Here is a 27,579-nt window from a genome sequence, read left to right on the forward strand (position 1 = left end):
AACTACCCTCTCAATAGAGGGGGAGAGACACGACACCATATAAGGAATGGTTGCTAGAATTGGGTATATCTAGTTTAACGAAGGGAAGGACAAGGGGGGACATGATAGCAGTGTTCCAATATCTCAGGGGCTGCCCCAAGAAGAGGGAGTCAAGCTATTCTCCAAAGCGCCTGAAGGCAGGACAAGAAGCAACGGGTGAAAACTAATCAAGGAGAGAAGCAACCTGGAACTAAGGAGAAACTTCCTGACAGTTAGAACAATTAACCAGTGGAACCACCTGCCTCCAGAAGCGGTGAATGCTCCAACACTGGAAGTCTTTAAGAAGAGACTGGACAGCCATTTGTCTGAAATGGGATAGGGTTTCCTGCCTGAGCAGGGGGTTGGACTAGATGACCTCCCAGGTCCCTTCCAACTTTATTACTATTATTATTTCTAATTATTAGGGTTTGTCTGAGATTGGGAGGACAGCAAATCCAAGAAATTTGCAGAAGGCCACCAACATCCCAAGCCAACTCTCTGAACTGAGGATACCAATTATATTTTAAGAGTTTCCTCGTTTTAAGTTTTTTTTCCTCAAGGCTAGCTGGGGCGACAGGATGAAGCCAGGTGCCATATCTTTACCCCAGCATCATGTTGGGCTTATGACATCTGATCACAAGCGCCATGTTGAACAACCTTGCTTTGGATGGAACGGCTTTCCAGCCACCCTGTGAACACCCAAGAGTCTTTCAGAAACGGGAATAAAATGATTAGTAATGAAACAGACGCCAGCCACCTGGTCATAAGGAGAATTTATTCTGAGATGACTGTGTGGCGGTTGCAATGAATTAAAATATAGAGTGGTCGCCAAAGGACTGGGTGGTGGGTCATGGAATAATCCATCCCTCTCAACACATCTTATTGCTGCAGACCTTCATTGGGGAGTAAGCTCCATTGATCTGCAGGGTGCTCACTTCCCAATAAAGGCCTTTCTCTTGTCAGTCAAGTAGCTGTATCGGTCACGTGTCCAAAGCCGTGTCTCTCCAGAGGAATCCTAATCCACTTCCGTGTTCATTTTGTCTTGAAAGATGTACAGATTGTTTGTGGCCGCAATAGCAATGATGTTTTCCGTGGGATGCCAGGCTGTGTGCAAAATCTTTTTGGTGAAGTCCAGGCTGTCGGCGCAGATATCGTCTTTCCGCCTCTTGCCCCCGGCGCACACACGGCGAGGCTTCAGGATCGCCCGGGGTTTGCTGTTCTCGCGGGAGGCCTCCAGAGTCACGTCGCGCTTCGTGTTCCGGTCAAACATTCGGAAAAAGTTGTTGTAGGCCCCGGTCATGATGACACTGCAGAAGAAAGAAGAGCCGTGAGATTAGTAGCTGGCCAGGAAGGAAGGGAAATTCCTCACACACCCCATGTGGGAGGGCTGCCAACATGATGTTTGCATTAACGCGACATCTGCAGGTGGAAAATGCTGACTCTACAAGGTTCATAATGAAGAGAGAGGACTGTCGCATTAAGTTGTCCTCCTACACACAACCTGCTTGGGTTGCAGCTATGAAAGGGGGGGAGGGATGAAGTCCCCTCCCCAGAATGAACATGGAAGCTGCACTTTGCTGGCCTGGTTGTGCAGCGCCCCTTCCTCCGAGGACCCAGCCCCCACGCAGCAAAGAAAGCAGGCTTTGATGCCACCACCATGCATGGGAACTGAGGCCCACTTTGAAGGGTGAGATAGTCAAGGACAGATTGAGGAGTTCCACTGCTTGAAGGTTGGGACATGGCAGGCGATTTGTTGCCTTCGTCTCATCGTCGGCCCCAGGAAAGTTAGTTTCAGGCCAGCTTTTCTTCTTTTAATGGAGTATTTTCTTTCTTTCTTCCAAGTCCTTTTTTTTTTTTGCTGTGGAGGTAACCCTGCACGTGTTCTTAGAGGGACTGTCAATCACTCATCTGCCACTTGGCCGCTGTCCTTTAGCCAGCCGGTAACTCAGGTCCAGCAGCTTTTCAAAGGTGGCTAGTAGGAACCAAGCAAAGACACTTCCTGGTTGGGCCAAAGAACAGCTGGCAAGTGGCAGATGAGTGATTGACAGACATTAAATGTGCCATCTATACAGGCATTACAGAGCCGTGGTGGCACACAGTGGTTAGAATGCGGTATTGCAGGCTGACTCTGTCCACTGCCAACAGTTCAATCCTGACCAGTTCAAGGTTGACTCAGCCTTCCATCCTCTCAAGGTCAGTCAAATGAGGACCCAGATTGTTGTGGGGGCAACAGGCTGACTCTGTAAGCCACTTAGAGAAGGCTGCAAAACACTGAAGCAATATATAAGTCTAAGTGCTATCGCTATTACCTGTCGGACCCGTTCCACGCACATTCAAATTTGTCAAAGATGCAGTCGTTTTCGGAGAGAGAACACAACTTGCTTCTAAGGTAATCATGAATCTGTTGGGTGCAGAAAAGAAGAAGGCCATTATCCGAGGTCAGACTATTTATCCGTAGCCCTTACAGCCACGGTTCCCAACATGCCAGTCCAAATTCCATTGCAATATCTTTGCTTGCGTATACAGACAATGTTGAGCAGGGATTCTATTTCCGACGGTGTGTGTTTTGTTTTTTGTTTTTTAAAATATTATTCTTATTTACTTCAATTGATGGGCCACCTAATTCCAGTGGATTCTATTCTAAGATAAGTTCTGTTCTAAGGGTAAATCATCAGTGATCCTTAATTGTTCATCGATTTCTGATTGGGTACCTGTGTTTCTAATTATCAAACCCCGCCTTCTGAAATCTTGTTTTAGGGGTTGATTCAAGATTGCGTTCATTAGTTCAGCTAGCCACTTACTGTACTTTGCTGGGTGTTCCAACCACTTTGCATTCACACACACACACACACACACACACACACACACACACACACACACACCCCGATTACTGAGAAGGACAAATTATATGCCATACGGCATCTCTGGAACCCACTTATCAACTGAGGCTCAGGAGCCCCAATGCCAGACAGGGTCCCCGCTGGTCAGGCCAATGACTGGTCCGACATGTCACGGTTCCGACAGATGAAACTCTTCAAAGAACACAAAAGAATTTGTGTTGCTAAGTGAGAAGTTTGTTAAGCGAGCTTCGTCCCAGTTTACGACTTTCCTTGCAACATTTGTTAAGCGAATCACTGCGGTTGTTGAGTTAGTAACATGCTCTTCCCTTGCTTCAGTCAGGCCAAGAGGGCCTCCCGGGGTGGGTGGGCTGGGTGAAAAAGAGCAGCCCACATCCCAGCCCCTCTGTGACCGAATATTCCTCGTGTGGACAGACCTCTTTGGCACAATGACGGAGTTAACACATAGCCAGTCGCATCACTTGCGCGGTTGGGTACATAAAAAGACGGAGAAATACCTGATACATTTCTATAGGCTTCGTTTCCATATTCAGATCCCAAACTTTGACAGTGAGGTAATCCCTCGCTAGCAAGTAGCGCCCACTGTGGCTGAATTTTACATCGGACACCGAAGAAATAATTTCTGAGAAAAAGGAACGGCTCCCAGGATCTTCTGGTTCTTCAAAAACTGGGGAAGGAATGAAAGAAGGGCAGGGAGGGAGGGAGGAAGGACGGAGAGAAGGAAAAGGGATGGGAGGAAGGAAGAAGGGAAGGTAGGGAGGGAGGGAAGGAGGGAGGAAAGAAAGGAAGGAAAGAAAGAAAGAAAAGAATTCAGGATAAGTATGTCACATTTCTACACAGCTGCTGCTTGTACGACATTTAACATTTCTCCTTTTGTGAAATATCCGAGCCGAGGTGGCGCAGCAGTCAGAGTGCAGTACTGCAGGCCACTTTAGCTGACTGTGTTCAACAGGTCAGCGGTTCAAATCTCACTGGCTCAAGGTTGACTCAGCCTCCCATCCTTCCGGGGTAGGTAAAATGAGGACCCAGATTGTTGGGGGCAATGTAAATATATATATATATATATACATTGCTTACTGGTGTACACCGCTTAGAGAGTGCTTGCACTTAAAGCGGTATATAAGTCTCATAAATAAATAAATAAAAATAAATAAATAAATATCTGCAACTCTCCACTTGCAATGCACATAAAAGGAAGCCTCGCCTCAAATTCACCCTTTCCAGGTCTTGTGGGGTGGAGTCCGTCTCTTGCCAAAAGTCCCTCAGCTCAAAATTTGCTAAAGAGCTGCCCTTGCAAGCATCATTTTCTGGTCAAACAAAGCTAAACCTAGTTAGACGTGCAATAGTGGCAAATCTCTGTAGCTCGGGTGTAGGGTGAGGCTGAAAGCTCGATCTCCGAGCTAGTGGGTTGGTTTCCGAGCATTTCGTTACCAGGCTGGGTAACATCTTCACCTCAACACGGCTGAAGATGTTACCCAGCCTGGTAATGAAACGTTTGGAAGCCAACCGGCAAGCTCGGAGAACGAACCTCATCTAGACATCTCTGACGCTCATAATAATTACAAATCTGCCCGCCCCCGTCTTGCAGCTAAGATGGTGCCGAAGTCCCGGTACCCTCATCCTTCTCAAGTCAACCCAAGGACCTTTTGGATGCCCCCCCCAACAAAAAGTCTCGCCGGGCACTGCTGCCTCACTGAAAGCTTGCGGAGAAGCGGGCTCCGTAACCTACGCTTGAAATGCTTGTCGCAGAGCGCCGAGGCCCGCATGTCACACAGCCGTAGGGACCCCTTGCTGCTGCTGTAGACAAAGAGGTTGCAGTGGTGGGGGTGGAACTCAGAGGCAGTGATGACTTCGGTCAAGTCCTCCATGTTGTCGGGTTTTATGTCCACAATGTCTGCGTGGGAAGGCGGGTTAAGGAAAATCACTGTCGGGTGCCAGCAACCAGAACGTCTCGTGAACACGCGGGAGCCTTTATTGCTAGGTACCTGTACTACGAGAATCTTGCCAGACTGACTGCATCCTCTCGGGAATGGTCGGATAAGGCTTGTGGGATTCTGTAGCGATCGCTGCTCTCTGCAGCGCAAGGACTCCAAGCTCAGCCCTCTCTTAACACCTTCCCTCCAGTCCAGCTGGCTATTCCACCACAATCGTAGACTTTCATTGTCTAGAGCAGAGGTGAGGAACGATGGCCCCTTTGATGACTTGTGGACTTCAATTCCCAGAATTGCTGAGCCAACATGGCTGCCTCAGGAATTCTGGGAGTTGAAGTCCACAAGTCAGAAAAGGGCCATCGTTCCCCACCCCTGCTGGCTCAGGAATTCTGGGAGTTGAAGTCCACAAGCTATAAAAGGACTATTGTTCTCCACCCCTGCTGCTCAGGAATTCTGGGAGTTGAAGTCCACAAGGCCCTTGTTCCACACCCCTGGTCTACAGCCAATAATTTTTATAACAATATTTTCGTATGTGGGTTACGGAGGGGAGAGTAATGGGCACGTTCCTCTCTTAGTGTGTCTGGGAGAAAAAAAGAGGAGCTCACGTCTACGCAAGAGGGAATCAGGTGTTCCAGGGAAAGGGATAGCCTCCGTGAGAGAGACAGAGGGATCTGTAAGGGCAGCAGACAAGGCAGCTGAACAAGGACAGGCCTTGTTGTTGTAAACTCGGCGTGCGTGAGAAAAAAGAGATAGTTGTTTGGGAGGGGGAGTAGGACTCTTTATGTGTATAACGGAGAAATAAAGAATGCTTGCACGGGCCACCGGCATTTGTTTTGCTTCTCAGATGCATGAAATCTACGGCCGATCCCACCTTTTCACAGGATCAGAGTAAGCCATCCCAAGGATACTAAAGCTCCGGTCGGTAATGGCCAAATGCCAAAGGTTAATCCTGAGATCGTCGGCAGACATGTAAGTCTCACAATCGCTGTTCACCGAAATGGAGTTGACGTGGTAGGTGTGGCCATTTGCAAACACTTTCCTGGGGCTGACTTCCACCATCAAGTCCGTGGGCTTCAGGACAGGCACCTGCGCGAATAAATACACTCATGCATTAACTTCAAAAGTGTAGGTTTCTTCTTTGAGGGGCCTCGGAAGGTGGCGTGCCGTACAGGTGGTCCTCGACTTACAACAAGTTCATTTAGTGACCGTCTGAAGTTACAACGGCACTGAAAAAACTGACTTTTCGACCTTACGACCGTGGCAGCATCCAGACACCTGGCGACTGACTCATGTTTGTGACAGTTGCAATGTCCCCCCTGGGGTCATGTGATCCCATTTTGTGACAAGCAGAGTCCATGGGGGGAAGCCAGCTTCACTAAACAACTGGATTACTAATTGAACAACTGCAATTAGTGGGAAAGGTGGGAAGAAAAGTCGTCAAATGGGACAAAACTCACTTAACACATTTCTCACTTAGCAACACAAATTCTGGGCTCAGCGGTGGTCGTAAGTTGAGGACTACCGACACAACGTTTTTGAAAAAAAAAAAAACACCCGATATCTGAAAAACAAACATGTAGTCTAGCTTGACAACACACGGCACTAGACATTTTAAAAGATAAGTCCCAGGCCTGATCACATGGATTTTTATAATGCCAGTATAGTTTTCTTTTATACTTTCCCCCACTGAGCATGACACCTACATGATGAATTCTTTCAGTGGCCAGGTGGAATTATGCCAGCGAATTGTGAAATTCTCAGCAGTGGTGGGATTCAGATATGGGAACAACCGGTTAACTCTGTGTGGATGCCACTTCTGGAAGTCCGTTCTGGGCCTGGGCCACAAAAAATTAGCTACCGGTTCTGCCGAACTGGTGCAAACCGGCTGAATCCCACCACAGGAAGGAAGGAAGGAAGGAAGGAAGGAAGGAAGGAAGGAAGGAAGGAAGGAAGGAAGGAAGGAAGGAAGGAAGGAAGGAAGGAAGGAATGATGGGATTCAAATATGTGAACAACCGGTTAACTCTGTATGGATGCCACTTCTGGAAGTCCATTCTGGACCTGGGCAACAAAAAATTAGCTACTGGTTCTACTGAACTGGTACAAACTGGCTGAATCCCACCACAGGAAGGAAGAAAGGAAGGGAGGGAGGGAGGGAGGGAGGGAGGAAGGAAGGAAGGAAGGAAGGAAGGAAGGAAGGAAGGAAGGAAGGAAGGAAGGAAGGAAGGAAGGAAAAAAGGAAGAGTGGGATTCAACTATGTGAGCAACCGGTTAACTCTGTGTGGATGCCACTTCTGGAAGTCCATTCTGGGCCTGGGCAACAAAAAATTAGCTACCGGTTCTGCCGAACTGGTGCGAACCAGCTGAATCCCACCACTGGTTCTCTTGCTTCATAATAGGTAGTAGCCATGGACTACATGTCCCAGGAGACATTGCAGGAAGAGGGTAAACTGAGAGGAAAAATGGACAAAGAGACCAGCTGGGCACCTGGGAGACCACTGACTCCAAAATGATTACATAATAAAGAGCTTTGATGTCTCCAGGAAAGAATGCAGCCATCGGTGGAAAGGAGAGATCCTGGTGTACCCCCAACACCCAATCAAAGGAGTCCAAAGCAAGGCTGCTCTCTGGTCCAAAGTCAAAGAGAATAATTCCACAAGGCTGAGGTCTTCACAAGGGGAACAGATACTAGAGGTACTCCTCGATGTACAACAGTTCATTTAGCGACCGTTCAAAGTTACAATGGCACTGAAAAAAAATGACTGTTTTTCACAGTTACAACCTCTGTAGCATCCCCAGGATCATGTGATCAACATTCAGACACTTGGCAACTGGTTGATAATTAAATTTCTGCTTAGTTCTAGGTTGCTTCTCTCCCTGGTTAGTTTCCATCCGTTGCTTCTCGTCCTGCCTTCAGGTGCTTTGGAGGATAGCTTGACTCCCTCTTCTTTGGGGCAGCCCCTGAGATACTGGAACACTGCTATCCTGTCCCCCCTCGTCCTACTCTTCATTAAACTAGACACCCCCAATTCCAGCAACCGTTCTTCATATGTTTTAGCTATTCACAACGGATAGATTTTTTTTTTTTTTTTGCTAAATTTGATGCTTTGTCGGTGAATAGAATTTGCACCACCAAACTCTCACTTCACTTCCACTTCAGTTCTGCTTTGGATCGGGTCAGCCCTCTGCAGCAGGAGTTAAGATCACATTCCCGGGCCCCAGTACAGAGTTACATCCATGCAATAAGATTAACAAGTAAATATGCGAACTAGAATGAATAAATAGACTCAAATCCTGTTCAGAGGCTATTTAACTTCTGCTAAAGGGCTCCCTCTGAACCGAAACCATGCAAGAAAGATATGTCTATGGAGATTCTCCATCAGCCCGGTCAGGGTTGTCCCAAAGGTGCTTTTTCAAGGAAGCAACTGGACTTTCTTGTTTTTCTTTGAAGATGTTTCGCTTCTCATCCCAGAAGCTTCTTCAGCTCTGACCGGGTGGTGGAGAATGGGGAGATTTATACTCCTTGCAGACAGCTGGTCATTTGCATTCTTTTAGAGAGTCATTGAGGCCACTTGGAGGTTTATCTGTGTCCTCAGTGGTGCCTTTTCAACTGGACTTTCTTGCTTGTCTTTGAAGACATTTCGCTTCTCATCCCAGAAGCTTCTTCAGCTCTGACTGGATGGGGAAGGGAAGGATTTATACTCCTTGCAGACAGCTGGTCATTTGTCTCCTTTTCGAGAGTCGTTGAGGCCACTTGGAGGTTTATCTGTGTCCTCAGTGGTGCCTTGTCAACTGGACTTTCTTGCTTGTCTTTGAAGACATTTCGCTTCTCATCCCAGAAGCTTCTTCAGCTCTGACTGGATGGGGAAGGGAAGGATTTATACTCCTTGCAGACAGCTGGTCATTTGTCTCCTTTTCGAGAGTCGTTGAGGCCACTTGGAGGTTTATCTGTGTCCTCGGTGGTGCCTTGTCAACTGGACTTTCTTGTTTTTCTTTGAAGACATTTTGCTTCTCATCCCAGAAGCTTCTTCAGCTCTGACTGGGTGGTGGAAAATGGGGAGATTTATACTCCTTGCAGACAGCTGGTCATTTGCATTCTTTTAGAGAGTCGTTGAGGCCACTTGGAGGTTTGTCTGTGTCCTCATCCCCAACAGCCTGTGCCTGTCTCCCACACTGAAGGGACCCAGGGCAGAAAAAACATCCTGCAGTCAAGAAGGCTCCACATCTATTTGCACCACGCAGGTGACCCTGAGGTTGCAGGTAAACCTCCAAGCGGCCTCCACGTCTCTTTTAAAAGAATGCAAATGACCAGCTGCCTGCGAGGAGAATAAATCCTTCCGTTCCCCACCATCCAGTCAGAATCTGAAGAAGCTTCTTGGATGAGAAGCGAAACGTCTTCAGAAAAAACCCAAAAAGTCCAGTGGCCTCCTGAAAAAAAACCACCTTTGGGACATACATGCAACAGGTATTTTAAACAAAAGAATTATAATCTAAACAAGGGGGGGGGGAACGGGGAAATTCCAAGCACGCACCTGAAGTGAGGTCACTGTTGAAACTTCCTTCAGTTTTCCTGCCTCATCTTTTAAATTATATCCCTCGGGTTTCTTATCTCGCTCGGTAATCTTCCACAGTTTAATAGTTTTATCTGCAAACAAACCAAAAAGCCATCGTAGTTATTATTAAAAGGAAGCACATTCGTCTTTTGGTATCCTCGCTTGTTTTTAAACGTAACACGGTCCTCGACTTACGACAGTTGGTTTATGGGCGATTCAAAGTTACGACGGCACTGGAAAAAGTTGCAACTTCAACCTGCCCCCAATTTTGTGACCATTTTTCACACTTAACGACCCTTGCAGCATTCCCCAGGGTCGCGTGACCAAAAATCAAGATGCTTGGCAACTGACTCGTATTTATGACGGTCGCACTGTCCCGGGGTCACGTGATCCCCTTTGGCGACCTTCTGACCGGCAAAGTCCATGGGGAAAGCCAGATTCATTTAACGGCCGTGTGACTTACATAACTACGGCAGCGATTCACTTGATGACGATGGCAAGGAAGGTCGTAAAGGGGGGCAAAATTCACTGAACAACTGTCTAAAACAGTGGTTCTCAACCTTTTTAATGCCGCGACCCCCAACTGGTCGTAAGTCGAGGACTATTCAACCGGTCGTAAATCGAGGACTACTCAACCGGTGCAGCACCGTTTGCAGAATGGGACTTTTGGCGGGCTCAGCAGGGCAGAGACAGCCTGGACAATTCCTATTGGCTTTTGAAAACCAATAGAATTAGACTCTATTCAAGAGAGTCTATTCTATTGGCTTTCAAAAGCCAATAGAATAAAAGGGAGTAGCACAGCTAAGGAAAAGGGGAAAAAAAATGGCGGACTGCATTGTTTGGCGACCCCCGCGAAATGGTCGTTCGACCCCAAATGGGGTCCCGACCCACAGCTTGAGAACCACTGGTCTAAAACCTGAAATCTACCCGCCAGACTCTCGTCAGAGATAACCCTACGGTTTTACCGTTGGTCGAGAGAAGAGCGTGGGCTGCGTTCTGCTGGGGCAACCATTTTATCTTGTTTATTTTTTCCTCTATTTCCAAACTCTTCAAATAGTCAAATTCAGGCTCGTGGCTCTGGAAGGTGCTGTAAACATTGTACTCGCCTTGGCAGTACGGTGCGTTTTTGCTCTGCAGACAAGAAAAAAAAAAACACGACTGATCTTCATATCTGGCAAGAATTGTGGGAAAGAAACAAGAAACTTGCTTTAGCTACGTCTTATAAGGAACATCTCTATAATATGTTTTACAGATGGCATTTCCCACCTACGAGGTTAGCCAAAATGGGCCCAAATCTTTCACCTATATGTTGGAAATGTAAAATAGCAATAGGGACTCATTGCCACATGTGGTGGGAATGTCCTAAAGCAGGGGTGTCAAACTCAATTTCTTTCTTTTTTATTAAAAGTTTTACAAATTTAATACATTATAACTCAGACCCCTCCCACCCCTTCCCCCCCCCCACTTCCCAGAGCTGATTACAGGGTGAAAAATAAACGAACATAATCTAACTAACTAACATAACCCGACTATACTATCAATCAAATCCATAACACACTTTAACTCCTTTTCAAAACAAGCATTAACAAATTAAAAACAAAAATAATAATATAATTAAACCATAATACTCAAAATAATATAAATTCAACCATATTGAACTATTAAAAATAATCTAAAATCTACTCATAAGCAAGATAATACTTTTCAGTCGCATATTTCTTTTGAATATAATCAATCCATCTTCTCCAAACCGAAATATATTTTTCTTGTGAACTGATAAGAACAGATACTTCACTTGATCTTAGCCAAAAGGCCGAGAAGCGATTGTGTCAAACTCAATTTCATGGAGAGCCGCATCAGCATTGCGGTTGCCTTGGGGGGGGGGGCGTGTGGCCAGGGTGGGTGTGGCCTACTGGGTGGGCGTGGATGGAGTGGGTGTGGCCTACTGGGTGGGCATGGCCAGCTCTACATCGTTCGCGTCAAGGGTGCCTGTGGGGGCCTAGGCAGGAGTGGGACAGATCTGAGGGTCTCTGGTAGAAGGGGGTGGGATCGGGGCAAGCGCCAAGGCATGGTCCATTTCTTCATTCCTCACAAAGGGGGACACCTCCGCAGCATGCACCCAGCGGGCGAGGCCGACGCGGCAGGCCGGTCCCTTGCTGTTTCTAGACGGCCTTGTGGAGCTAAGACTGAATGCGTTTCAGCATAGATGGCCACCACAAAATTGTACATTGGCTCCCGGCTGGCTAGCCAAGGCAGAGAGGGGCATTCCCTCACTGTTTCCAGGATGGCTTCGCGGGCCACATGAAACCACTTCACGGGCTGCATCCGGCCCCCGGGCCTTGTGTTTGACGTGTCTGTCCTAAAGCCTGTGATTATTGGAATAGGATAAGAAAATGGCTGAAAGAAATATTAATGTTGGCGATAGAGCTAAAACCTGAACTCTTTTTACTGGGCATAACCACAGAGAAATACGATAAGGGGATAGTCTCCTTGATGTTGCACATTTTGACCGCTGCTCGACTGGCATTTGCGCAAAAACGGAAGAACAAAGAAACTCCTTCAGATGAAGAGATAACTGCATAAAATACTATCTTGTGCTGAAATGGACGGGCTTACGACGGAACTGAAAGAGAAAAGTGGATCAGAATATTTTGAAATCTGGGATAAATTCTACCATTGCAAGAAGAATATTAGGCGGAAATACTCATCTGCTCAGGCGGAGTCTAAGAAATGGGGCGGACAGATGGGATTTATTTATGACTGTGCCTGGAAGGGATTGTCCAAGCTGACACGCACGTCTGAGACTTCCCACTGCATATCTAGTTAGCGACGGTTCCCCCACGGATTGCACATTGAGCACTGCAATGCAGCTTTTGGGCTCTCCCTTACACCATCAAACACACCACTTTTGTGTGGCATGAGCAGAGCGCAAACACTTCCTTGCACTTTTGTGTACCTGCAGGACTCTTCCTCAGGACCCTGCCCTCCCAGCCGATCCTGCACCTTCCGCTACCTCTCATCGAAGGGACGTTTTCTGGCTGATAAGCGCAGCCAAGGACAGCCTGGCCCCGGGAATGTTGTGGTGGGGAATGAATTCCCTATGTGTTCTCGTGCTGGACTGTAGACACAAGGGCCTGCTGACACAGTTTTACAGAGATATTATCAAATCTGCACCTCCCTGTCTAGTTTGGCACAGCAACCAAACAGGACCGGGACAGACTTCAACCGATACTTAGGACTGCAGAAAAAAGCAATTGCAACCAGCCTGCCTTCCATGGAGGACCTGTATATTGTGCGGGTCAGAAAGAGGGCTGAGAAAATATCTACAGACCCCTCACATTTTGGACACAAAGGATTTCAGCTTCTCCCTTCTGGGATGCTGCTACAGGGCATTGCATGCCAAAACAACTAGACACAAAGATAGTTTCTTTCCCCCGTGCCATCATTCTGCTGAACACCTAATTCCCACAGCACTGTCTCGTGCCTAAAGATATTTACCCATGTAGTAGGGCTGTATTGCTATTATCCTTCTCATCTTCTCGTCTTTCCTAATACCTTCTCCTATTGGTATCTTATGATTTATCCCGTTCTTTGTATCTGATGATTAATGATTTTAATTCTGACTTATGATTTATGACCTATCACCTTGTTGCTTGCATGTACGCTGAGAGCTTCTGCACCGGAGACAAAGTCCTTGTGTGTCCATTCATAAAAAAATTATGTTCTATTCTGTTCTGTTCTATTCTTCTATACCGTAGATGCCGTATTAGGCGACCCGGCGTATAAGATGACCCCCATCTTTATCACCGAGCCGCATTCCTAGAACGTCGTCTTATACGCCGGAAACTACCAGTATTTCCGGCGTATAACACGACTCGGCGTATAAGACGACCCCCGTCTTTGGCGCCGAGTTTAGCGCTTCCGGAAGTCGTCTTATACGCCGGCATATACGGTATTTATTCTCTCCTCTCCTCTCTTCCCTTCCTTTCCATATTCTATATTCTATATTCTTTAGAATAGACCAAAGTGTCTCCAAGCTACCTGCTTCCAGGTTTTGCTCCAGAACACCAAGATCTGGTAAAGGGGAATATTTGTAACTCAGTGTTGAAATGAGGGGTCCTTGGTGCTCCCTGAGTTTACTTGTTTTCTTGAAGACATTTCATGACCCAACTAGGTAACATCATCAGTGCTGGAAGGGGGAGGAGGAGGAGGAGGACTGTGGGGTCCTTGGTGTTCTCTGAGCTTGATGCTTTTCTTGCAGACGTTCCATGACCCAAACTGGGTAGCATCACCAGTAGCAACCAAGCTCCGAGAGCACCAAGGCCCTCTCACCAAGACCTTGGCTTCCAATCTGCGTCAATGGATCAACACCTGGTCCCTTATCCCACCCTTGTTGTGCTCTGCCTCTGCCTTTCTAGAAGTTATTTGTGCACTCCCAGGAGAGTAATTCTTCTCCTGCCTTCTGTGGGGGAGCATTCCTCTAACTTGCATAAGCACTTCTTACAAAAAAAAAAAATGCAATCCCTCCGCTGCAGGATTTCACGCCATTCCTCTGCCCCAGTTCGCTTCTCCTTCAGTGCAACCCTCTGAACAATCCTTTGCCAGTTTTTCAAAGGACTCGGCAAGTGAGGGCTTTTCAAGTACAGCATTGGCAACAAATAACGACCAAATCTGAAAGCAAAACTCCCACTAAAGCAAACTCTGGCACTTGGGGACAGGAGGCACACACGAGATTTTGGGGTACCTGGAATTTGGGCCCAGACCTACTCCTAGGTCAGGGCTAGGCCACCTTGGCTCTTTTATGACTCGTGGACTTCAACTCCCAGAATTCCTGAGCCAGCCTGGCTCAGCTTGGAAACCTCTCCCTTTCCCCTCAGCATGGCTGGCTCAGGAATTCTGGGAGTTGAAGTCCACGAGTCGTAAAAGAGCCAAGGTGGCCTACCTCTGGCCTAGGTCAACACTTCAGGGAGAACGTTTCTCTGACAACAACCGGAGATGTTTAAAGGAAAAACAACAAACAACATACCTCAGGCTCCCTCTGGAATATAACAACTCGACCGCCTTTGTCCCCTGTTGCTAATAATTCCCCTGTCTGGTTGAATTCAATAGTTGAAATAATATCAGCTGTGGGAGGGAAAAAATAACAAGAGCAAATTACATCGATGCAGCCAGCGTCAATCAGAAATATTCTGCGCATTTGGTAAGAGAATGATCCGATACTCCCACAAAGCAGAAAATTATGCAACTGTCTCTTCCCTTCTTTTCTGGAGTAAATACGAGGAGGCAGAGCTGTGGGCCTTTCTCCAACGAGGAGGAACTACATCCCTGCAGGAGCAGCAGGAGCAGTAGCTTGAAAACTCCAGCTCCATTCAGCTCTCCCAAGAGGGTCTCGTTGTTGATGCCAACCAGTTCAGCCCAAAACCCAGCTGAGACCCTGCAATGACCATGAGGGGACTCCACTATACAAGACAGAGAAGAATAGAGAATAGAATAGAATAGAATAGAATAGAATATAGAGAATAGAGAATAGAATAGAATAGAATAAAAGTAGAGTAGAGTAGAATAGAATAGAATAGAATAGAATAGAATAGAATAGAATAGAATAGAATAGAATAGAATAGAATAGAATAGAGGAATGAAGAATAGAATAGGGCAGACTAGAATAGATATTGGAAAATTAGAATAGAATAGAATAGAATAGAATAGAATAGAATAGAATAGAATAGAATAGAATAGAATAGAATAGAATAGAATAGAATAGAATAGAATAGAGGAATGAAGAATAGAATAGGGTAGACTAGAATAGATATTGGAAAATTAGAATAGAATAGAATAGAATAGAAAAGACCATGGGGTTTTCCAATCTTAAAAACTTCCAGTGTTGGAGAATAATAATAATAATAATAATAATAATCATCATCATCGTCATCGTCGTCGTCATCATCATCCTCATCATCCACATCTGCCTATCCCAGGTCCTGGGTAAGGACTCGATAGGTAGACAAAACGCCAAATCCAGTCTGAACATCTGGCTGACTGTGCGATGATCGATAATAATAATAATAATCCACATCTGCCTATCCCAGGTCCTGGGTAAGGACCCGATAGATAGACAAAATGCCAAATCCAGTCTGAACATCTGGCTGACTGTGTGATGATCCATAATAATAATAATAATAATAATAATAATAATAATAATAATAATAATAATAAAAGTTGGAAGGGACCTTGGAGGTCATCAAGTCCAACCCCCTGCTCAGGCAGGAAACCCTATACCATTTCAGACGAACGATTGTCCAGTCTCTTCTTAAAAACCTCCAGTGTTGGAGCATTCACCACTTCTGGAGGCAGGTTGTTCCACAGGTTAATTGTTCTCCCTGTCAGGAAATTTTAGGAAACTTATAAGAGATTTCTCTAAAGTGGGGGCTAAATAAGGAATTCTTACTCTATGTGGGATGTTTGGATTTTTTTTTTTCCCAGTTTGATTTGAAAATATTTGACTTTCTGCAACTGTCTTCCCCGTCTTACTTCTCAGGTTGAATCCACTGACCGTTGTCCTCAAATGGTCAAATCATATTACTGATTAATGCAACCTGCATTTTGTTACCTCATTGGACGTTATCTGCAAAAGCGAGCACAGACAAGTCCACGGCCCCAAATTTCCGCTGCTCAGTGAGACGTTGGTTGAGTTTCACTCCCGTTTTATCACCTGTCCTGCCACACTTGCTGAGCGAATCGCTCCAGTTGTTCCGTTAGTGACACGGTTGTTAAGTGAATTTGGCTCCCCCCACCCTTGACTTTGCTTGACAGAAGGTCGCAAAAGAGGATCACGCGACTCCTCGGGAGGCTGCCACCGTCATAACTCTGAGTCAGCGGGCAAGCGTCCGGATTTGAATCACGTGACCCAGGGGAGGCTGCAACGGTCGTAAGTGTGAAAACTAGTCATATGTCACTTTTGTTCCAATGCTGAACCGTTGTAAGTCAAGGACTACCTGTAATTACAGGCACTGATAACCTATCAATTCCCATCCTTACTGGTAACTTTTCCTACGCTTGATACACTTGATACATTTCATATGCCCATGCACCTCCATCCTCCCTGGTCTCTGTCCATTCACACATGCATGTCTGGGGCCGGGCAAGGATACGGTCAGGGCAAACGATGCCAACATCAAGCGAAGGCAGTTGACAGTCTGACCCCATTTTGCAACCAAACAGCATGGCTGGGTGCATTGTGAGAGCTGCCAAGACCTGTGATACGATCAGGATGTTATTGCTGGCGCTGCCATTCCTTTCCAATTGAAGGAAAGCCATTAATGCAAGGCTTGGTAGAGAGATCTTTAGATCTTGCATCTTAATTTAGGCTAGGGGTCCCCAACCCCCAGTCCATGGATCGGTTCCGGGCCACGGCATGCCAGCAACCGGTCCGCACAAACAAGCAAAGCCCCATCCACGGGTTGCAGGCTGCACACAAAACCACGCACCCTCCGGTCCATGGAAAAACCTCTCTCCACGGAAGCAGTCCCTGGTGCCCAACAGCTTGAGGACCTCTGCTTTAGGCCAAACCTGGCAACTTGAAGACTTGTGGGCTTCAACTCCCAAAATGCCTCAGCCAGCCCTGGAATTCTGGGACTTGAAGTCCACAAAGTGGCCAAGCGTGGAGAGCCCTTGGCTAGGTCATCTACCATCTCGGCTCCTTAGGACGTTCAATTTCTATTCGGAGACGTTCCCAGACTCTAAACGGAATGAGCGGGTGGAACTTCCCAAGCGATGGAAGTGTTCTTCCTAACATTCAGTTGGGGCTCTGCCTTCCTGCTCATTAAATCCACTGTCCTGTGTTTTGGAAGAGGAGAGACTGGATCTTGACCCCCATCGGTGCGTGGTCCATTCGGTGTTTTTTCCCCCCTCAAGACTGGAGGTACACAACTCCATCCCCTTTTTCAATTTCTCTTCCCATTCTGATCATTCTCACTACTTTCCTGAACTGGCTCTGATTTTTCTGAATCCGACTTGGGATCAGCTCCAGTGGTGGGATTCAGCCAGTTCACACCACTTCGAAAGAACGGGTAGCTAATTTTTTCTTGTCCAGGCCCAGAATGGACTCCCGGAAGTGGCATCCACGCAGAGAACCGGTTGTTCACATATTTGAATCCCACCACTGGATAGATGGATGGATGGATGGATGGATGGATGGATGGACAGATAGATGACAGATAGATAGATAGATAGATAGATAGATAGATAGATAGATAGATAGATAGATAGGTGGGATTCTGCCGGTTCACACCACTTCGAAAGAACGGGTAGCTAATTTTTTCTTGTCCAGGCCCAGAATGGACTCCCGGAAGTGGCATCCATGCAGAGAACCGGTTGTTCACATATTTGAATCCCACCACTGGATAGATGGATGGATGGATGGATGGACAGATAGATGACAGATAGATAGATAGATAGATAGATAGATAGATAGATAGATAGATAGATAGATAGATAGGTGGGATTCTGCCGGTTCACACCACTTCGAAAGAACTGGTAGCTAATTTTTTCTTGTCCAGGCCCAGAATGGACTCCCGGAAGTGGCATCCACGCAGAGAACCGGTTGTTCACATATTTGAATCCCACCACTGGATAGATGGATGGATGGATGGATGAATGGATAGATGACAGATAGATAGATAGATAGATAGATAGATAGATAGATAGATAGATAGATAGATAGATAGATAGGTAGATAGAGATAGATAGAGATAGATAGATAGATAGATAGATAGATAGATAGATAGATAGATAGATAGATAGATAGATAGATAGATAGAGTGGTGGGATTCTGCCAGTTCGCACCACTTCGTCAGAACCAGTAGCTAATTTTTTGTTGCCCAGGCCCAGAATGGACTTCCGGAAGTGGCATCCACACAGAGAACCAGTTGTTCACCTATTTGAATCCCACCACTGATCAGCTCTCAGCTCTCTCTGAGGTCAGATGTGACCTCAGCAAACCAGAATGAAGTGGAACGGTTAATACCTCTAATTAGGAAGTTATATTTCTACTGAAGCCAAAAACTGAATTTATCTTTAGAGTCATCGCATCTAACTGCCAGTAAGTCAGCTAGTAGTCCGAGTTTTTTTTTTTTCCACAAGTACCATTATTAAATCAAGTACCGTGCTACCATCCTTAACAGGCACATTTTTTTTCCCCCCTACGTAAAAGAAGTTCTTTTTTCTCTGTTAGATTTCATTCTATCCATTTCAGGCAATTTCTCGACCTTGTTGAGAGAACCCCTTTAATTTTTATCTACATATGATCGGCGCTGTTGAAAAAGGATTGCCCCGCCCGCCTATCGGTCGTCCAGACTCCAGATCATGGTTGTCCCCAAGGTGCTGTTTCTTTTTTTATTTTTATTTTTATTTTTTATTATTATTATAGACCAAGGTGCTTTTTCAAGAGGCAACTAAAATTTCTTTGTTTTTCCTTGAAGACGTTTCACTTCCCATCTGAGAAGCTTCTTCGGTTCCATCCTTCCATTCCCCACCATTGAGTCAGAACTGACGAAGCTGCTTGGATGAGAAGTGAAACGTCTTCAAGGAAAAACAGAGAAAAAAAGCACCTTTGGGACCATCCCACTCATTAATGAAAATATTGGAGACCCCAAACTAATCTTTTTCCCTGTCGTAAGATGCTTTTCCCTTCCTGGATGAGAAAGCGTGGATGAACACTTTTCCAACACAATGTCCATCCAACTGTACAGACACTTAAGTTCATTGGAGAGTTCATTTATAGGCTAGGAAGCATCATCAGCGCACTGGGGGGGAATGATCTGCAAAAAAAGCAATCAAGCTCAGATAACTCCAGGAACTGGACCTTCAAAGATTTTTTTTTAATGCAGATTTTTTTTTATCCTGCTATTTAAAAGCCCGAAAAGTAGAGACGAACCGACTAAACTCTGCAACTGCTTTTGTTCACATTTCTGTGTATCTCCTAGGAATGTAACAACTGTTTTATTCATAGCTAGGATGAAATGAGCAGAGACGTGGACAAAAACAGGGCTATTGCGTTTCAGATAACAGTGGCTCTCCCTCTCTACCCGTCAGGCTTTTATCTTATTTGTTTCTTAGGCTCTCGAATTACTCAGGATGACATGCTTAATTTACAGAAAAGAAGTTTGGGGTTTATGCTTAGAAACTGCCATCGGCTCATCTTGTTCACCGGCCTCCTGCAAAGCAAATTTTCAAGAAACAGGAAGTCTATAAATCGCCCTGGACGGCCCAGGGTTATAATGGTTATCAGAATACAAGGAGGGATATTCAGATGCAAATGGACTCTAGAATCGGAACATTCTCGGCTTCAGTGTCTACCAGCTTGGAGGAAAATCACAGAATTACACAATAAGAGAGTTGGAAGGGACTTCGGAGGTCTTCTAGTCCAGCCTCCTGCTCAAGCAGGAGACCCTGTACCGTTTCAGACAAGTGGCTGTCCAGAACTAAGTGAGGGGCATTGGTAGAAACGGAATGGGACAACTCGCCACGGCCAACTCATCACAGCCAGCTTGCCACAAGACGACTCACCACGCAAGAATTCGCCACGGCACAATTCAACCATTCGGTTCAATTATTTAAAATCACTAAAACACGATTTTAATTTTTCTCAGGCGCATTTCATTTTGCCCCTCCTTTGGCATCCTTCCTTTTTTAATGACTCTATTCCGCCATTTCTTCCATATTAGTGTAATTCTTGTCTTGCAGCGAGTGGTCCCACGGTGAGTTGCCCGTGGCGATCTGGCAATGGCACGTGGGCTGTGATGAGTTGGCCGTGGCGATCTAGCAATGGCACGTGGGCTGTGATGAGTTGGCCGTGGCAATCTGGCAATGGCACGTGGGCTGTGATGAGTTGGCCATGGCGATCTGGCAATGGCAAGTGGGCTCTCATGAGTTGGCCATGGCGATTTGGCAATGGCACGTGGGCTGTGATGAGTTGGCCATGGCGATCTAGCAATGGCACGTGGGCTCTGATGAGTTGGCCGTGGCAATCTGTCAATGGCAAGTGGGCTGTGATGGGTTGGCCGTGGCGACCTAGCAATGGCACGTGGGCTGTGATGAGTTGGCCGTGGCGAGCTGTCCTAGACCCTGTAGAAATGTGTGTGTGGCCTAACTTAAATGCCCATTTCTGCTTTCTCCATCTCGGTTGCTCCACAAGGGAAGGCTGGGACTGTATGACCCCTGGCAAGCCCACAAGAGAACGGGGTCTGCCCTAGAACAGGCTCCCAAGTCCCTCCGCCCAGCGGCTGGACTCCTTCCCACTCACCTCCAGAAGTGCTCTCTTCCGCAGGGGGTGGAGACTCATTGGCATGGCAGTGGAAGGACGCGTGCATGGCTGCCACCGCCCATGCTATGCCACTCCTGTGGAGAAAGAGAGGACCTCAATTTCCAGGGCTCCAAATCAGGACCTTTCATGGTGCAGGCACATCAAATGGGGCCACCTCCCTCCAGCCAAGGATATGGTGCTCTCCTCTCTCTGGCAGAAAGGATGTGGAAAAGCTACTCTGCCTCCACAGCTCCAGGGACCAGGACTGGATGGCCATATCTCTGTTTCCACTGTGTAGGGTTGGAGGAAAAGAGGGGAGGGCCATTTCCTGCCCAGGATCTGCTTCATAACTCTTCGGAGTGCCAGTGATCAAGTATCTAAATGGCTCTCCATTGCAGAACTGACCTGTTTTGCTCCGTTGAAGTAGGCAACAGACCTAACCCTAACCCCTAACCCTAACCTGACCCCAACCCTAACCCCAACCCCAACCCTACCCTAACCCTAACCTCAATCCTAAACCCAATTCCAACCCTAACCGTAATCCCAACCCTAACCCCAGTCCCAACCCCAATCCCAACCCTAACCCCAATCATAACCCCAATCCCAACCCTAACCCTAATCCCAACCCTAACCCCAGTCCTAACCCCAATCCCAACCCTAACCCCAATCATAACCCCAATCCCAACCCTAACCCTAATCCCAACCCTAACCATAATCCCAACCCTAACCCCAGTCCTAACCCCAATCCCAACCCTAACCCCAATCATAACCCCAATCCCAACCCTAACCCTAATCCCAACCCTAACCGTAATCCCAACCCTAACCCCAGTCCTAACCCCAATCCCAACCCTAACCCCAATCATAACCCCAATCCCAACCCTAACCCTAATCCCAACCCTAACTCTAATCCCAACCCTAACCCTAATCTCAACCCTAATTCCAACCCTAACCCCAATCCCAACCTTAACCCTAACCCCAACCCTAATTCCAACCTTAACCCCAATCTTAACCCTAACCCTAACCCCAATCCCAACCCAACCCTAACCCCAATCCTAACCCCAATCCCAACCCTAATCCTAATCCTAATCCCAACCCTAACCCTAACCCTAACCCCAATCCCAACCCTAACCCTAACCCTAACCCTAACCCCAATCCTAATCCCAATTGCAACCACAACCACAAGCTTAACCCTAACCCCAACCCCAACCCTAACCCCAACCCTAACCAGGCGACCCTGGACCTCTGGAAAAGGCTAGTGTCTGGATGCCTCCCTCCTTCCTGATTATACCAGCATCCATGGCTAGGCTGGGAAGGGATCTTCATGCTTCCCAGGGACACCATCCAGGAGAAGAAAACGGCCCTCTTGTCCTCCAGCTTCACCTTTCTCCTCCCTTTCTGTATTCACATCCGGACACCTCAAATATCTCAAGCGAGTAGCCTCAACAAGTTGCTAGCCAGAGTGGCTCTGTAGGTTACTGCACAACACAACACCCCAAATCTTGCCTGTTTCTTTGGTCGGCCACCTTCCCCAACGAAACACCCCCACACCCCTTTTAAAGAGATTCGCACCTTGCCTTGGGCGATGCGTTTGCTGCAATAAACACACAGTAGAGAACACTCAACAGACCAACGTACAAGATAGGCACGGATCACGGAACTAAAACAGCTGGGGCAGAGCTTCCTTGCGAAGAAGTGGTGAAAGGAAAGAACATTATCCAAGGTCTGTTTCAAAGCTTCCAAAGTGTAGGCCGAGTTTCCCCCCACGCTGGAATGGTGATCACAGGGCTTGGTTGATTCTACTCGCTCATAATGGATCTTAAAGCCAGTGGTGGGATTCAGCCGGTTTGCGCCACTTCGACAGAACCAACAGCTAATTTTTTGTGGCCCAGGCCCAGAATGGACTTCCGGAAGTGGCATCCATGCAGAGAACTGGTTGTTCACATAATTGAATCCCACCACTGCAGGTTATGTGACAGGAGTGTTACACAGGTGACCCTAAGGCCAGTGGTGGGATTCAGCTAGTTCACGCCACTTTGGCAGAACCGGTAGCTAATTTTTTGTTGCCCAGGTCCAGAATGGACTTCCAGAAGTGGCATCCACGCAGAGAACCGGTTGTTCACATATTTGAATCCCACCACTGCTTAAAGCTATTTGTTTCTCCCACGAAGAAACCTGGAGAAGACCTATTATGGTCTTCCAGTGGTTGGGAAATTACTGGCCCCACCAACATACTAACTGAATAGAGTTCAAATGCCTAGGTCAGGGGTAGGCAACCTTGGCTCTTTTATGACTCCTGGACTTCAACTCCCAGAATTCCTGAGCCAGCATGGGAGAACCATGCCCCTCTTCATGACTTGTGGACTTCAACTCCCAGAATTCCTGAGCCAGCATGGCTCAGCTTGGAAACCTCTCCCTTTCCCCTCAGCGTGGCTGGCTCAGGAATTCTGGGAGTTGAAGTCCACAAATCATCAAAGAGCCAAAGTTGCCTACCCCTGGTCTAGGCCTAGGCCGCTTTATGACTCGTGGACTTCAACTCCCAGAATTCCTGAGCCAGCATGAGGGAACTATGGCCCTTTCATGACTGGTGGACTTCAACTCTCAGAATTCCTGAGCCAGCATGGCTCAGCTTGGAAACCTCTCCCTTTCCCCTCAGCATGGCTGGCTCAGGAATTCTGGGAGTTGAAGTCCACGAGTCATAAAAGAGCCAAGGTTGCCTACCCCTGGCCTAGGTTCTACCCTGGCCAAAGAGTTTTCGGCTAAACTGTCTCCAAAAATAACTACGGAGATTCTCAGCCGTCCAGGTCATGTCTGTCCCCAATGCTTTCTTTCAAAAGGCAACTGGAGATTGTTTTGCCTTGAAGACGTTTTGCTTCTCCTCCATGAAGCTTCTTTAGTTCTGACTGAATGGTGGAGGATGGAAGGATTTATATTCCTTGCAGTCATCTGGTTATCAGCGCTCTCTCTGAGACTCCTTGAGGCCACTTGGAGGTTTATCTGAATCCTACATTACTGTGACATCTACATTAAGACTGAACAGCCCTCTCTCAATAGAGGGGGAGGGACACGACACCATATAAGGAACGGTTGCTAGAATTGGGTATGTCTAGTTTAACGAAGAGAAGGACCAGGGGGGACATGATAGCAGTGTTCCAGTATCTCAGGGGCTGCCCCAAAGAAGAGGGAGTCAAGCTATTTTCCAAAGCACCTGAAGGCAGAAGAAGCAACGGGTGGAAACTCATCAAGGAGAGAAGCAACCTAGAACTAAGGAGAAACTTCCTGACAGTGAGAACAATTAACCAGTGGAACAACCTGCCTCCAGAAGCGGTGGATGCTCCAACACTGGAAGTTTTTAAGAAGAAACTGGACAGCCATTTGTCTGAAATGGTGTAGGGTTTCCTGCCTGAGCAGGGGGTTGGATTAGATGACCTCCAAGATCCCTTCCAACTTTACTATTATTATTATTATTATCGATCATCGCACAGTCAGCCAGATGTTCAGACTGGATTTGGCATTTTGTCTACCTATCGAGTCCTTACCCGGGACCTGGGATAGGCAGATGTGGATGTTTGATGGTATTACAGATATCGTCGCAGGATGGAAGCAGTTCCTAATAAGGCCGCCTTTTGCAATTGACTAATAGCGAATTTGTCAATGCCAATGGTGTTCAAGTGGTGCTCCAGTTGTTTTGGGATTGCACCCAAGGAGCCTATGACTATTGGTACTACCCTTGCTTGCTTTTGCCACAGTCTTTCTATTTCTATTTGTAGGTCTTTGTATTTTGTTATCTTCTCCAGTTCTTTCTCTTCTATTCTGCTATCTCCAGGCACTGCCACGTCCACTATCCAGACTTTTTTGTCTTTCTTATCGACAATTGTTAAGTCTGGGGTGTTATGTTGCAGGTGCTTGTCTGTTTGAATTCTGAAGTCCCAGAGCAGTTTAATTTTATCATTTTCTATGACTTTCTCTATTTTATGATCCCACCAGTTTTTGCTTACAGGCAAATGATATTTTTTGCAGATCTTCCAATGCACCATTGTTGCTACTTTGTCATGCCGCTGCTTGTAATCAGTTTGTGCAATCTTCTTGCAACAGCTTACCAAGTGGTCCACTGTTTCTTCAGCTTCTTTGCATAGGCGGCACTTACTGTCTGTTGCTGTCTTCTCAATTTTGACTTTGTATGCATTTGTCCTTAAGGCTTGGTCTTGTGCAGCCAGAATTAGTCCCTCGGTCTCTTTCTTCAATTTTCCTGCTCTTAGCCATTGCCAGGTTTTATTGTTATCTGCTTTCCCAGCTATTTTTTTCATGTATTGGCCATGTAGTGCTTTGTCTTCCCATGCCTCTATTCTGTTCTTCATTTGGTCTTTCTTGTAGGCCAGTTTGGTCTCTCCAGTAGTTAGTAAGCCTTCCTGATATACTAATTTCAGTGCATCTTCATCATTGTTCTTCAGATATTCTTCCAAAGCCATTTTTTCTTCTTCAACCATCTGATGTACTTGTAGCATTCCACGCCCACCTATTTGCCTTGGTAGATAAAGTCTGTCAATGTCACTGCGTGGATGAAGGGCATGATTCATTGTCATTATTTTTCTGGTCTGCCTATCCACTGCTTTTAGTTCTGCTTGAGTCCAGTCCACTATTCCAGCTGTGTACCTAATGACTGGGATTGCCCAGGTGTTGATTGCCTTTATGGTATTTCCTCCATTGAGTTTGGATTTTAAGATCTTCTTCACTCTCTTGATGTATTCACCTCTAATCTTTTTCTTGACTTCATTGTGCTTGATTATTATTATTATTATTATTATTATTATTATTATTATTATTATTACCACCTCTCCTGTCTAGAACACAGTCCTTTCAGCAGTTCCCAGAAGGTTCCACACCCATTTGCACTATTGAGGACACAGATAAACCTCCCAGTGGCCTCAACCACTCTCTAAAAGGAGGCAAATGACTAGTTTTCTGCAAGGAGTATATATCCTCCCTTTCAGCAGTTCCAAGAAGGCTCCACACCCATTTGCACCACTCAGGTGACCCTGAGGACACAGACAAAGCTCCAAGTGGCCTCAAGGACCCTCTGAAAGGAGGCAAATGACCGGCTGTCTGCAAGGAGTATAAATCCTCCCGTTTCTCCACCCTCCAGTCAGAGCTGAAGAAGCTTCTGGGACGAGAAGCGACACGTCTTCCAGGAAAAACAAAGTCCGGTTGCCTTTTGAAAAAGCGCCTGTGGGTTCTCTCAAAAAGATGAACAAACGCATTTCTGATGGTCCCCATCCCGAGTGTCACGTTTCTTACCGCCAGAAAATGAGTAAGTACTTTACGATCTTGGCCGTAATAATTTAGAAATAAAACCGCTGAACATTTTCCCACAAAGATGGAAAGAGCTGGGATTCTAGGCGTGTTTACGATTTTTATTTATTCAACCCCAAAGATTCATTCAGGGTTTTAAACCATCTACTTATAACGCTCTCAATTCAGAACCTTAGAAGCGTTAACCTCTACCAACCACGTTACAATAATTCAAGGGAATCTATGCCAAGCGTATGACCCACTTTTAGGAATATCCTCTGAAACCTTAAAATGAGCGGGAAGTAGATTTGACATTCCAACGAATGGAATAATCTGAAAAATGTATCAAAGTATTAAACAATGTCCACACATTTTGGTACAGATTAGTCATTATCAATAAAAAACAAAACACCATTGTCACGTAGCAATAATATTTGTCCCCTTCCAGCCACTCTGATGTTCAAAATATCCTTAATGATCAATAATTCCAACATTGTTAAACAATCCTGGGCTGCATTAACCGAGGGATAGACTCAAGATCACGTGAAGTGTTAATACCACTTTACAAGGCCTTGGTAAGGCCACACTTGGAATACTGCATCCAGTTTTGTAAAAAAGATGTTGAGACTCTAGAAAGAGTGCAGAGAAGAGCAGCAAAGATGATCAGGGGACTGGAGGCTACAACATACAAGGAACAGCTGCTGGAATTGGGTATGTCTAGTTTAACGAAGAGAAGGACGAGGGGTGACAAGACAGCAGTGTTCCAATATCTCAGGGGCTGCCGCAAAGAAGAGGGAGTCAAGCTCTTCTCCAAAGCACCTGAAGGCAGGAGAAGAAGCAACAGATGGAAACTCATCAAGGAGAGAAGCAACCTGGAACTAAGTTTCCTGACATTTGGAACAATTAACCAGTGGAACAGCTTGCCACCAGAAGTTGTGGGTACTCCAACACTGGAAGTTTTTAAGAAGAGATTGGACAACCATTTGTCTGAGATGGTCTCCTGCTTGAATTGGTCATGGCGAGTTTACCATGGTGAGTTGGTTATGGCAAGTTGACCATGGTGAGTTGGCCATGGCGAGTTGACCATGGCGAGTTGGCCATGGAGAGTTGACCATGGCGAGTTGGTCATGGCGAGTTGACCATGGCAAGTTGGTCATGGCAAGTTGACCATGGCAATTTCATCGTGGTGAGTTGACCATGGCGATTTGGCCATGGTGAGTTGACTATGGCGAGTTGGTCATGGCGAGTTGACCATGGCAAACTGGCCATTGCGAGTCGGCCTCAGCAAGTTGGCCGTGGAGTGTTGACCATGGCAAATTGACCATGGCGAGTTGGCCAGGGTGAGTTGGCCTCAGCAAGTTGGCCGTGGAGAGTTGGCTGTGTCTAGTTGTCGTAGACCTTTGCTGGTTCTCCTCTCACCCTCTGGAGAATCAATCCACACCCTCTTCCCTGGATAGTCTTTGAAGAATTGGAAAGCTGCTATAATGTCTCCTCTTGGTTTCTCTTCCTGAAGCCTTTAAAGCTAGTCCTCCACCTACGACTGGTCTTTTAGCAGCCATTCAAAATTGTGATGGATTTTTAAAAAACGTCTTCTGAGCCATCATCAAAAAACGTCTTCTGAGCGGGTCATGTGATC

At 46.5% G+C, this 27,579-nt stretch overlaps 1 protein-coding gene and 1 pseudogene across 4 annotated transcripts in view; both read right to left on the bottom strand.

Annotated features, from left to right (window-relative positions):
• Positions 1-774: 774 nt before the first annotated feature.
• PPP2R2C (protein phosphatase 2 regulatory subunit Bgamma) overlaps positions 775-27,579 on the bottom strand; it is a 30,842-nt gene continuing 4,037 nt past the window's right edge. The window contains exons 2-10 of one of the 4 annotated variants that reach the window (XM_039361559.1): positions 20,658-20,752; positions 14,385-14,482; positions 10,324-10,489; positions 9,338-9,450; positions 5,716-5,893; positions 4,606-4,770; positions 3,374-3,543; positions 2,328-2,419; positions 775-1,325 (exon numbers count right to left, since the gene is read on the bottom strand). In XM_039361559.1, coding sequence (XP_039217493.1) covers positions 1,034-1,325; positions 2,328-2,419; positions 3,374-3,543; positions 4,606-4,770; positions 5,716-5,893; positions 9,338-9,450; positions 10,324-10,489; positions 14,385-14,482; positions 20,658-20,724 — 1,341 coding nt within the window. In that variant the 5' untranslated portion in view covers positions 20,725-20,752 and the 3' untranslated portion in view covers positions 775-1,033. The remainder of the gene's footprint in view (positions 1,326-2,327; positions 2,420-3,373; positions 3,544-4,605; positions 4,771-5,715; positions 5,894-9,337; positions 9,451-10,323; positions 10,490-14,384; positions 14,483-20,657; positions 20,753-27,579) is intronic. The other 3 variants (XM_039361558.1, XM_039361560.1, XM_039361561.1) reach the window with 3 other exon arrangements.
• LOC120316224 lies at positions 11,033-11,183 on the bottom strand (annotated as a pseudogene).

Source organism: Crotalus tigris, unplaced genomic scaffold, assembly GCF_016545835.1.
Source record: "Crotalus tigris isolate CLP2741 ecotype Arizona unplaced genomic scaffold, ASM1654583v1 scf7180000019298.7629538967:1458412, whole genome shotgun sequence".
Classification (NCBI taxonomy): Eukaryota; Metazoa; Chordata; class Lepidosauria; order Squamata; family Viperidae; genus Crotalus; species Crotalus tigris.